The 13,416-nt window shown below is 44.4% G+C and overlaps 1 protein-coding gene across 2 annotated transcripts in view; it reads right to left on the reverse strand.

The window, feature by feature from the left end:
• Positions 1 to 13,416, reverse strand: part of LOC126259692 (beta-3 adrenergic receptor-like) — a 268,218-nt gene that overhangs the window by 87,981 nt on the left and 166,821 nt on the right. For both annotated transcript variants that reach the window (XM_049956653.1, XM_049956654.1), the window contains exon 4: positions 1,256 to 1,721. In XM_049956653.1, the coding sequence (XP_049812610.1) occupies positions 1,256 to 1,721 (466 nt within the window). The remainder of the gene's footprint in view (positions 1 to 1,255; positions 1,722 to 13,416) is intronic.

The raw sequence follows: 13,416 nt of genomic DNA on the forward strand, positions 1-13,416 counted from the left end.
ACAGGTGACAGTATCTGGCTCAGCGACAGTGTCAACCACAGACAGCATCTGGAACTTGTTTGTCAGACAAACCGGGGAGGCCTTACGTGCGGCCGCCTGGGAAGTCTTTCGCTGCCTGTTTTGCTCCGTGGCGACCTCCCACTCGACCACAGGTGAGGGGTTAGCCTCAGTGGGAGCAGTAACTGGGTTGGCCACCGGTAAGGACCGATCGGAGGACTCTGACGTGCTGGACGTCCGTTGGATCCCCACGGCCGGCCCACAACAGTGGTGCCCATCCACTGCAGCCTCAAGCTGTGTAACCGAAGCCATCACAGCCTGAAGCTGAGAGCGAAGTGTCACCAACTCGGCTCGCATCCGCACACAGCAATCGCAGTCCATGTCCATACTAAAGATCGTGGAAAACTAAACTATGCAGATAAACTGACCATCGGTACGTGCTCCGCAACTCTACTGTAGACACAACAAAAACGCAGGATCTATGTCTAATAAATTAGATTAATACACAGATTCAAAACCTAAGTTCCGAAGAACTCAGGAACAAAAAAAATGGCTCTGAGCACTATGGGACTTAACATCTATGGTCATGAGTCCCCTAGAACTTAGAACTACTTAAACCTAACTAACCTAAGGACATCAGACAACACCCAGCCATCACAAGGCAGAGAAAATCCCTGACCCCGCCGGGAATCGAACCCGGGTATCCGGGCGTGGGAAGCGAACTCAGGAACATTCATCCGCATATGTCGATACTGACTGCAAAATATTTTGGGAATAGCTTTAGTAGCAAAGAAGTAAAATATCTAACCATCATGTAAAATGCGGTAGTCTCGCGCATCTCAGTGATTATAACGTGGTATTTCCTGAACTATGATAGATACTTGGTTCGTGTCCCTAAAGCTGTTGTCTGCCAGTGAGGGATATTAACTAGAATTCTGGTTGGAACTGGTCCAGTGGTTCTGCATGTTTTTAGACGATAGAAACTTAAATGTTGCTACCTCCTAAGTACGATCTCTAGAAAGGGCCTGGAGCTAATATCAGAGAGAATCTAGCTCAAACAGAGCGTTACCAGTGGTCGTTATACAGAGGACAATCTGGAACTGGAGAAGGAAAGGGCGTAAGTGACAGTGATACACATGTTACACCTTACCACACACCATGAGGTGGTTTGCGTAGCTGTAGATATACGTATATTTAATGGAGTTCTGCCTCCATGTTATGCCACACTAGTAAGAACATGAGGTTCACGCGTGCCCACCTTAATCTCGTGCATTCTGGACGCGTAGATGAAGGGGTTGACGAGCGTCTTGAGGATGACGGCGAGGTTGACTGTCGTGAAGAGGAAGAACATGCGGAAGTGCTGCGGCTCGGAGCGCGGCAGCGGCGCGGGGCAGTCGTCGCAGACGAGCACGAACACCAGCACGGCCGGGATGAGGCCCAGCAGGTAGGAGACGAGGATTCGCAGCGTCGTCTGCACCGTCTTGACGGAGCGCGCCATGGCGCTCTGCCGGCGCAGGTGCAGCTGGTCGGCGTCGGGCGCCTGCTGCGCCGAGCCGCCGCTGCTGGTGGCGCCGGGCACGCTGGTCCTGGGCGCGTAGCGCAGCCGGCCCGCCTGGTGGCGGCGCACCACCACGAAGATGCGCGCGTAGATGAACGCCATCACCACCAGCGGCACGAAGAACAGCGACGAGAACGTCAGCCGGAACTTCGAGAAGTACAGGAACCTGTAACGAGGGGAGCGCGTACACTTTTTTTTTTTTTTTTAAACGCTTAGCAATATTGTTAGCACTTGCAGTGAAGGGTATATAAATACTATCGGGGGGACGCAGAAAAAAAGTGCAGTCGTTGTCGTAATGCGGAAATGGAGAGATCTATCTAACATCTAAAAGTGCGTGATTATTACCTTTCATACCGAGGGTAAAAGGATTTCCGAAACCGCAAAATCTAACATATTCGCGTACCGCCCTGGTTGGAAAAGTGGAGCTATCCAAAACTGACACCGAGCCAACTCTGATGCACCACGGGTCATAGATGACAGAGCTGAACGATGGCTGTGGAGATGTGTACAGGCGAACAGACGTGGAACTGTGGGGCAACTGACCATCCACATGAACCAAGGGGCTGCCATCAGTGTCTGCTCAACGAATGTACAGCGAACATTGCTGTGTATGGACCTTCGCAGCAGAGTACTGTTTTTTTTATTTGTGCGTTTGTTATTTTGGCCAATCATCAGCTCGGGTGCGAAATATGTCACTAACTAATCGGTTTTCAAGGGACATACTGAACTGCTGATGTGTGGTAGCTCTTATTTCCGTATTGTAGTATATCGAGACCAGGTTTGTCGTGTGTATGGCTTGGATGAGCTCTTACATGCCAAGTGTTATCAGGCAAGGTGGCATAAAAGAGTTTTAAAAAAGCAGGTATGCCTGATGTGACCTTACACGATTCCATCCAAATCGAGCTATTCTAGTAAGAGCTACTCTTCTGAAACGAACTGCACTTACTAGCCAAAAGCTTACTTCGGCCATCGGTACATCCTTCAGTGCCTTCTGGAAGCAGTTAATAGTTCAGGCTCTTGAAGTTTAGCACTGCGAGCACACGACACCGACGTTGACACTGATTAGGCTATTCAGTTCGCGATGTTACAGGCAACAGTCTGGTGGTGATAAACAAGAAAGATTATCCGGCCAGAGGCCACTGTCACCTGGTATTGTGTCGAGGCGTGGTGAGGTAATTTATAGTGTAGTTAGTTCTTCCCCCTTCGTAACGTGTGTATATGATCTAGGTTCCAAGTGTGTAATTCCAATGATACCCACTCGTGTTTCAACTAAACATCCCAATCGATGCTCAAATTGTAAGCCAGCTCGTTTGTACAGAATAAGTCTCAACTATATTAAGTTTATAGTTTGGTTAATTAATATGGCGCTGAATGACTGTGATGTTATCTCCCTGACTAACATGTCATTAGATTTAAAATAAAACTTGCATATTAACACAAATTATTTAAGCCCCAAAAATAACCAAATCATGGTGCCATGAGGGAGCCACACTAAACGGTGTACGGGCTGCACAAGTAATGTTAAGAACTTGATTTAAAAATCTTTTAATATTCATTCACTACTAAAATCACAAGCAACTTCAATTACAAAACAATTTCAATCGCCACAGAAATGCTTCATACTGTGTATACAACACCGTAATTATTTTATAAACGCTATCTTAAAAGCCTCGATTTGGTATAAGGAAGGATTCTTCTCATCTACATGCACAAGAACGTTCATCTCACAGTACACACACAGAAAAAAGGCAGTACAAGAAGAAATTTATATACAAGGTTAAAACACGATGGGCCACAGAAGGGTTAGCTTTACTAATCAACCACGTGGTCAGTGCCTCGCGTCGAAATTCTCTATCTCTGAGGTAAAAACAAAACCGTAAACATACAAAACGAAGGCAAATCTGCATACAATTCGAAATTTAAACTGAAAAATACGCTTGAATAACGTTGAGCTGAATGCTCTTCACGTGGCAGAAAATCACGTGGTCAACTTTAGCTAACCAACACAAAGAGACACCAAATTCACGAAATGAAATTAAGATTGAAACGTGGAAAAAGAATGCTAATACTACAGACGGGTATCACATTCTCAACACATTCAAATGTAGAAGACCTACACTAACAAATAAGGCAATGGTTGGACAAAGCACTCTCTCAAAGCCAGCAGCGGTGGGACATCAATCGACTTAAATACCTGAAATGTTAATAAGCTTTATCGCACTCCCTAACTGAAATCCTCTGGTGTCATTTGCCATGGTTCTACTTCTGAGCAAAGCATTAGCGCCTCATCCTCAACGAAATCCTTACACATTCAAACTACCTGAACTTACGTAATAAGAAATGATCGAGTAGACAACCCCATAATTGGAAATTTGTGGTAAGGACTATGGGACCAAACTGTTAAGAACATCGGTCCCTAGGCTTACGCACTGCTTAATCTAACTTAAACTAACTTACGCTAAGGACAACACACACACCATGCTCAAGGGAGGACTCGAAGCTCCGACGAGGGGAGCCGTGCGAACCGTAACAGGACGTCCTAGACCGCACGGCTGCACCGTGCGACAACCCCACATTCCGACGACCGACCGATCAGTGACGTTCCGCGCCTGCTGGTGTGGCCGAACGGTTCTAGGCGCTTCAGCCTGGAAACGCGTGACCGCTACTGTCGCAGGTTCGAATCCTGCCTCGGGCATGGATGTGTGTGATGTCCTTAGGTTAGTTAGGCGTAAGTAGTTCTAAGTTCTAGGGGACTGATGACCACAGATGTTAAGTCCCATAGTGCTCAGAGCCATTTGAACCATTTTTTTGATGTTCCACGCTATTTGACGGAGGTCTACTGGTAGAAGCGGAAATAGGCAGAGAAAGTACGTTCTGGCTGTCTGCACCTACTTGCACTACTAACGTCTATTTGATCCAACAGAAGCTACTCAGTCTCTACACAGAAGTTTACTGAACTGCCACTACTACTCAAAGAATCCCTGCCCAAGAACCATAGTACACGGAATCATCAACACTCATTCCCAAAAACTTTGTAGCAGACGAGAAAAGGACGGGAAAATGGAAATACAGAGACACGACATGAAAACGTAATAAACAAGTGGGGATAAGAAACAGAGAACTTTATATACAGTTAGTATTCCTATAAGTAAATGAAATATAAAGAATAAATTGTAAAATGACAGTATTTGCCTGTTAAGGTGCCACTGTGCCCGTCTAACGATACTGGTCCCGAGTATCGAAAGCACAGATGCTACAACCAACAAAGATGAAAATACCTATATAAAGGCTGAAGGTAGCTCAATGCAGAGCAATGGAACGGCTTGTATTGAGACGTTTCATATTCGACGTAGATCTCCAGCACATAGGGGCCGCCACTACACGACGTTGTGAATGAGCTCCCTTCACCATATGTCGTTTAAATCCTCTCCCAGCTGCTACAACAGGCATGAACGACTTTCCTGCCCATCCGGTGAAGCAGAACTTTCCGCCGGCCGATGTGGCCGAGCGGTTCTAGGCGCTTCAGTCTGGAACCGCGTGACCGCTACCGTCGCAGGTTCGAATCCTGCCTCGGGCATGGATGTGTGTAATGTCCTTATGTTGGTTAGGCTTAAGTAGTTCTAAGTTCTAGGGGACTGATGACCACAGATGTTAAGTCCCATAGTGCTCAGAGCCATTTGAACCAGAACGTTCCCTGTAACGAGCCCGCACCGCTACTCTGGCTGGACAACAGCACGATGGGGAGATGGGCCATTGTCTTAATGCCAACACCAGTAGCCAACACAAACTGACGAGGCGTTCAACTGGAATTTATATAGGGTAGGATGACGAGTAATAACTATAGAGGTTCTTGCCACAGGTCCAGTGTGGTGAAATGGCTAACGTTTATGCCTAGTAAGAAGGCGACCCTAGTTGGAATACCAGTGTTGGCACAAACCTTAATTCATTTCTTCAGCCTGCATCATTATCATACATTAGTTATCGGAAACCGAGATTGAGGGTTCCAGGATCGCACAGAGGCCACCACTGTATACAGGATGTTAAAAAATTTTTAGTGCTAGCTTCACGTTAGCAGTGAATGACGTGGAGTGGTACACATGGAGAGAATTGCGAGGAATATACACTGCCGCCCCCCCCCCCCCCCGCCCCTCGTGAACCATGAACCTTGTCGTTGGTGGGGAGGCTTGCGTGTCTCAGCGATACAGATAGCCGTACCGTAGGTGCAACCACATCGGAGGGGTATCTGTTGAGAGGCCAGACAAACGTGTGGTTCCTAAAGAGGGGCAGCAGCCTTTTCAGTAGTTGCAGGGGCAACAGTCTGGATGATTGACTGATCTGGCATTGTAACACTAAACAAAACACCCTTGCTGTGCTGGTACTGCGAACGGTTGAAAGCAAGGGGAAACTACAGCCGTAATTTTTCCCGAGAGCAACCAGCTTTACTGTATGGTTAATGATGATGGCGTCCTCTTGGGTAAAATATTCCGGAGGTAAAATAGTCCCCCATTCGGATCTCCGGGCGGGGACTACTCAAGAGGACGTCGTTATCAGGAGAAAGAAAACTGGCGTTCTACGGATCGGAGCGTGGAATGTCAGATCCCTTAATCGGGCAGGTAGGTTAGACAATTTAAAAAGGGAAATGGATAGATTAAAGTTAGATATAGTGGGAAGTAGTGAAGTTCGGTGGCAGGAGGAACAAGACCTTTTGTCAGGCGAATACAGGGTTATAAATACAAAGTCAAATAGGGGTAATGCAGGAGTAGGTCTAATAATGAATAAAAAATTAGGAATGCGGGTAAGCTACTACAAACAGCATAGTGATCGCATTATTGTGGCCAAGATAGACACGAAGCCCACGCCTACTATAGTAGTACAAGTTTATATGCCAACTAGCTCTGCAGATGACGAAGAAATTGAAGAAATGTATGACGAAATAAAAGAAATTATTCAGATAGTGAAGGGAGATGAAAATTTAATATAGTTCAAATGGCTCTGAGCACTATCGGACTTAACATCTGTGGTCATCAGTCCCCTAGAACTTAGAACTACTTAAACCTAACTAACCTAAGGACATCACACATATCCATGCCCGAGGCAGGATTCGAACCTGCGACCGTAGCAGTCCCGCGGTTCCGGACTGAGCGCCTAGAACCGCTAGACCACCGCGGCCGGCGAAAATTTAATAGTCATGGGTGACTGGAATTCGGTAGTAGGAAAAGGGAGAGAAGGAAACGTAGTAGGTGAATATGGATTGGGGGTAAGAAATGAAAGAGGAAGCCGCCTGGTAGAATTTTGCACAGAGCACAACTTAATCATAGGTAACACGTGGTTCAAGAATCATAAATGAAGGTTGTATACATGGAAGAAGCCTGGAGATACTGACAGATTTCAGATTTAGGAACCAGGTTTTACATTGTAAGACATTTTCAGTGGCAGATGTGGACTCTGACCACAATCCATTGGTTAGATTAAAACTGAAGAAACTGCAAAAAGGTGGGAATTTAAGGAGATGGGATCTGGATAAACTGACTAAACCAGAGGTTGTACAGAGTTTCAGGGAGAGCATAAGGGAACAAATGGCAGGAATGGGGGAAAGAAATACAGTAGAAGAAGAATGGGTAGCTTTGAGGGATGAAGAAGTGAAGGCAGCAGAGGATCAAGTAGGTAAAAAGACGAGGGATAGTAGCAATCCTTGGGTAACAGAAGAAATATTGAATTTAATTGATGAGAGTAGAAAATATAAAAATGCTGTAAATGAAGCAGGCAAAAAGGAATACAAACGTTTCAAAAATGAGATCGACAGGAAGTGCAAAATGGAAAAGCAGGGGTGGCTAGAGGATAAATGTAAGGATGTAGAGGCTTATCTCACTAGGGGTAAGATAGATACTGCCTACAGGAAAATTAAAGAGACCTTTTGAGAAAACAGAACCATTTGTATGAATATTAAGACCTCAGATGGAAACCCAGTTCTAAGCAAAGAAGGGAATGTAGAAAGGTGGAGGGAGTATATAGAGAGTCTATAAAAGGGCGATGTACTTGAGGACAATATTATGGAAATGGAAGAGGATGTAGATGAAGACGGGTTTGATAGAGCACTGAAAGACCTGATTCGAAACAAGGCCCCGGGAGTAAACAACATTCCATTAGAACTACTGACGGCCTCGGGAGAGCCAGCCCTGACAAAACTCTACCATCTGGTGAGCAAGATGTATGAGACAGGCGAAATACCCTCAGACTTCAAGAAGAGTATAATAATTCCAATCCCAAAGAAAGCAGGTGTTGACAGATGTGAAAATTACCGAACGATCAGTTTAATAAGTCACAGCTGCAAAATACTAACGCGAATTCTTTACAGACGAATGGAAAAACTAGTAGAAGCCGACCTAGGGGAAGATCAGTTTCGATTCCGTACAAATATTGGAACACGTGAGGCAATACTCACCCTACGACTTGTCTTAGAAACTAGACTTAGGAAAGGCAAACCTACGTTTCTAGCATTTGTAGACTTAGAGAAAGCTTTTGGCAATGTTGACTGGAATACTCTCTTTCAAATTCTGAAGGTGGCAGGGGTAAAATATAGGGAGCGAAAGGCTATTTAGAATTTGTATAGAAACCAAATGGCAGTTATAAGAGTTGAGGGGCATGAAAGGGAAGCAGTGGTTGGGAAGGGAGTGAGTCAGTGTTGTAGCCTGTCCCCGATGTTATTCAATCTGTATATTGAGCAAGCAGTGAAGGAAACAAAAGAAAAATTCGGAATAGGTATTAAAATCCATGGAGAAGAAATAAAAACTTTGAGGTTCGCCGATGACATTGTAATTCTGTCAGAGACAGAAAAGGACTTGGGTGAGCAGTTGAACGGAATGGATAGTGTCTTGAAAGGAGGATATAAAATGAACATGAACAAAAGCAAAACGAGGATAATGGAATGTAATCGAATTAAGTCGGGTGATGCTGAGGGAATTCGATTAGGAAATGAGACACTTAAAGTAGTAAAGGAGTTTTGCTATTTGGGGAGCAAAATAACTGATGATGGTCGAAGTAGAGAAGATATAAAATGTAGACTGGCAATGGCAAGGAAAGCGTTTCTGAAGAAGAGAAATTTGTTAACATCGAGTACAGATTTAAGTGCCAGGAAGTCGTTTCTGAAAGTATTTGTATGGAGTGTAGCCATGTATGGAAGTGAGACATGTACGATAAATAGTTTGGATAAGAAGACAATAGAAACTTTCGAAATTTGGTGCTACAGAATAATGCTGAAGGTTAGATGGGTAGATCACATAACTAATGAGGAGATATTGAATAGAATCGGGGAGATGAGAAATTTGTGGCACAATTTGGCTAGAAGAAGGGATCGGTTGGTAGGACATGTTCTGAGGCATCAAGGGATCACCAATTTAATATTGGAGGGCAGCGTGGAGCGTAAAAATCGTAGAGGGTGACCAAGAGATGAATACACCAAGCAGATTCAGAAGGATGTAGGTTGCAGTAGGTACTGGGAGATGAAGAAGCTTGCACAGGATAGAGTAGCATGGAGAGCTGCATCAAACCCGTCTCAGAACTGAAGACCACAACAACAACAACAACAACATACACTGTTTAATGTGAAGCTAAAAGCAATGTTAAAACAGCTTAGTGAATTTATATCAAACATTTCCTGCACAAAGCTATCTGCATTCTTGTTATTAAGCTCGGAAAAGAGGTTCGAGGCAAGTAGAACAGCGAAACACGATGAGTCTGGTGTTCACCATAGTTTAGTGTGGAGTGTATTGCGTGAACAGCTAGTTCATCTTTTTCGTCCTGCCAGTGCACAGATCTTGGACAAGATGGTTATCCACCTCGGCTTCAGTTAGGAAGTTGCATTCTGCAACAGGCTAACTAAGACTCTCCATTTCCTGACGTTGCTTTGTTTACGGATGTTAATTATGTTACCTCATCAGAGGCAATGTGTAGTAAACATTTGGGGTTGTATCATAGGAGACTACTTGCTTCGGCGCGTCATGTTGCCTCCACGACTCAGGTAGCCGATTTACAGACAGTTCTATCAAGAGCACCTTCCAACATTATTGCAGAACGTAGCCTTACGTACTTGCAGAATGATGGTCCTCTGGCATACCTTTCAGAACCAGTAGGCTACCAGTACCTTTAACCTTGTGAGGATTAACACCGGAGAACCGGAAACCTGGCCTGCAAAGTCTCTGGATTCCACACCATTAGACGTCTACCTCTAATGTTATATGAAAACCGAAATGTGTCTTACAACTGTAGACTCAGTGGAGGAATTAATTGCAAGAACACACACATACACAACACATCAAAATTTTACTTCGAACGCGGGTTGCCCTGCTGCTTCATTACCGACTATGCACTGAGTTAATGGTGCTCATTTTGAACATTTGTTATACGACGGATGTCGAATAAGAAATTCAGCACATTTCTTTTTCTTCACCAGCTTCGGTTGAAAAAATGCGGGATTTGCTGTGGGACATCGTGGAATATTCCCACTCCAGCCCCTATGATTTCTTGAAGTTCCAATACGTGGCTGCGCTATACATAACCTTCGAAATGGTGGCTGCAATTGAGGTGCGCCGGCAGGAGTGGCCGAGCGGTTCTAGGCGCTACAGTCTGGAACCGCCCGACCGCTACGGTCCCAGGTTAGAGTTCTGCCTCGGGCATCGATGTGTGTGATGTCCTCAGGTTAGTTAGGTTTAGGTAGTTCTAAGTTCTAGGGTACAGATGACCTCAGAAGTTAAGTCCCATAGTGCTCAGAGCCATTTGAACCAATTGAGGTGCATATCAACGAGAGAGCAATCGTAGAGTTTCTTTTGGCGGAAAGCCAGAGCATTGCAGATATTCATAGGCACTTGTAGAGTGTCTGCGGAGACCTGACGATAAACCAAAGCACGGTGAGTTGTTGGCCAAGGAGTCTGTCGTCACTGAAGCAAGGTGGCGCAAACCTGTCCGACCTCATGCGGGCGGCCGCACACAGCTGTGCATCCTCCAGTGTTGGAAGACGATAAAATTCAAAATCGCATCCTCAGTCCATGATGTCATGGAGATAGTCTTCTGGGACTCGGTAGGGGCTATTCTGTTTGATGTCCTCCCTCATGGTGCTAGGATTAACTCTTAAATGTATTGTGCTATCCACAGAAAATTGAACAAAAGACTTCAGTTGTTCGTTGCCACAATAATGCAAACAAACTTCTCCTTCTCCGTGACAATGCAAGGCGTCACGAAAGTCTGTACACCCGAGAGGAGCTCACAAAACTTCAATGGACTGTTCTTCCGAATCTACCCTACAGCCCGGATCTTGCAACTTCCGACACCCACCTCTTTGGCCGAATGAAGGATGCACTCCGTGGGAAGCAGTACATTGATGATTGGGAGGATATTGACGCATCTCGACGTTGGCTCCGACGTCGACCAATAGAATGGTACCATACGGGCATATACGTCCTCCCAGTGTATTGGCGTAAAGTCGTCCCATTTAACGCAGATTGTGTCGAAAAATATGGTTTTGCAGCCAAAAGAATGGGTGTATTGGAATCCTGAATAAATCCAACCTGCTTTCTGGAATAAATGAGCTGACTTTCTTATTGAACATCGCTCGCAATACTGATCAGAACGGAAAAGGACATTGTGTTATTCTTAACCACATCCAATGGCCTCTTGGACACTCTGCACTTACCCAGTCTGCATTTCTGACGTTTGGTCGAGAATGAAATGTATTTATTGACTTCGTCATCAGGTCTGGCAGACTGAGCATTGAGTTGTAGAACTTCCTGTATAAACTACGAGTATTTCACTTACTGGCGCATTGGACCCCCACAGCTCCAGTAACCGCAGCAGCAAGTGGTCATCCACAGCTAACAAATAATCTCACTCCAAAAAAAGTTACAAGCATGGTACAATAAAGTCTCTTCGCTATGAACAGCTCTTTAAATCAACTTGTCGTTAGTATCTTCCGGCACCTATTCTGAGTGAGGCTGACCACGTGTACTGCTGCAGTTGTCCTGTCGTGTTCTCATCTCCTCGCTCTACGCATTCTATCAGTCTTGTAGTCGGAATGTAATTGGACTCACTGGAGAAAATCCAAGAGCCACTTAATACCCTGCCTCTTCGATCCCAGCTCCACTCCGCTTACGTTTGGACATAAGCACAGACTAATCGGATAGAGATTTACAGAGTGCTACGAAAGGGGTCACTTCCATTTTGGAAGCTAAAATACTGAAAACAAAGATGATAATGCAAATACTTTTTATTTCTGGATAATGTACCGAATGTCAGTACACATAAACATGTTTCGAGGACAACAGCACACTAATGGAATTCTTTAATATTGATACACTATTTAACCTCAGCGGTTATTCATTATCTCGAGAGTCATTTTACATGTGATGGCAATAGCTTCAGATCATATTGCCATCTTCAGAGGTTCCAAAGTTAGTGGACTTAGTTTGTATATCTTTGCTCTAATACAGCCACACAGAAACACTCAAAAAGGATGAAATTTTGCGAGTGCAGGACTACTCGGTAACGCCAAGCAAGGAGATAAAACGTCCGGGATAAATTTGCCGCAGTAGTGACAGAGAACGACGTGCTGTTAAGTTCTGTTACATATTGAGTGGGCAACGTTTCATTCAGAACTTTGCCATATTCAGACTGGAAATAGTTCTGTGACATTGGTCAATAGCACTCAATCTTCACCATGGAAGGAACACATATTTATTCACGAAAGTATGGACAAAAAATACCGAATTTGAAACGTCACAACACGGTGTCATTTTATGCGAATATGTTTCTCTATTCAGTTAAACTCGTGAGGATTACTCTTAGACAGTGATGGAAGTTCTGCATGCTTCGTGTGTCAAAGAAGTGGAAATGTACCCCCTCGAACCAAAAGCCTTCCCCTCACTAATCAGGGAACTGTTCTTGCTGCACCCTGTGGTATTCTACCATGCGCGCCTAATAAGTCGGACGCCATGTCTGAGGTGTTTTTGCTGCTCAATAAAGTGACCTGTAATGGAAACAGTGTCCGAATGATCTGACTGTTGTCAAAAATTTCCGTATTAATCTCCCATTCGGATCTCTAGGAGTGGACCATGAGAAAAGGACTGAATAACCAACTAAGCTATAACGTTCTACAAGTCGGAGCGTGGAATGTTCGATGTTTAAATGTGGTAGGGAAGGTAGAAAATCTTCAAAGAAGGACTCAGTCTGGATATAACGAGGTCAGTGACGGGAAGATTTCTGGTCAGAAGAGTATAGGGTAATATCAATAGCAGCAGAAAATGGTGTAACGGGAGTACGATTCGTTATGAATAGGGAGGTGGGAGACAGAGTGAGTTGCTGTGAACAGTTCAATGTCTTGGTTGTTCTCATCAAAGTCGATAATAAAACAACACCGATAACAATCGTTTAGGTCCGTGTCGACGTCGTATACAAAAGATGAAGAGAGAATGAAAGTATATGAGGATGATGAAAGGGAAATTTAATATGTAAAGGGAGGTAAAAATCTCATAGTCATGGGAGACTGGAATGCGGTTGTACGGGAAGGAGTAGAATAAAAGGTTGGAAAGAAAAACATACACAGAAGATAACTGCGAAAAAACAACGGGCAACACGAGGAAGACTTCACCTGATCGATGAAAGATAGAAGTACAAAAATGTTCAGGAAAATTCAGGAATATAGAAATACCAGGCACAGAGGAATGAAATAAATAGGAAGTGCAGGGAAGCTAAGGCGAAATAGGTCTTGAAAAATGTGAAGATGTCGAAGATGTAATGATTTTCACAAGCACTGACACAGCATGTACTAAAGTCAAAACAACTTTCGGTGAAATTTCAAGCAAGGTTAGTAATAT

Source organism: Schistocerca nitens, chromosome 5 (genome assembly GCF_023898315.1).
Source record: "Schistocerca nitens isolate TAMUIC-IGC-003100 chromosome 5, iqSchNite1.1, whole genome shotgun sequence".
Taxonomy (NCBI): Eukaryota; Metazoa; Arthropoda; class Insecta; order Orthoptera; family Acrididae; genus Schistocerca; species Schistocerca nitens.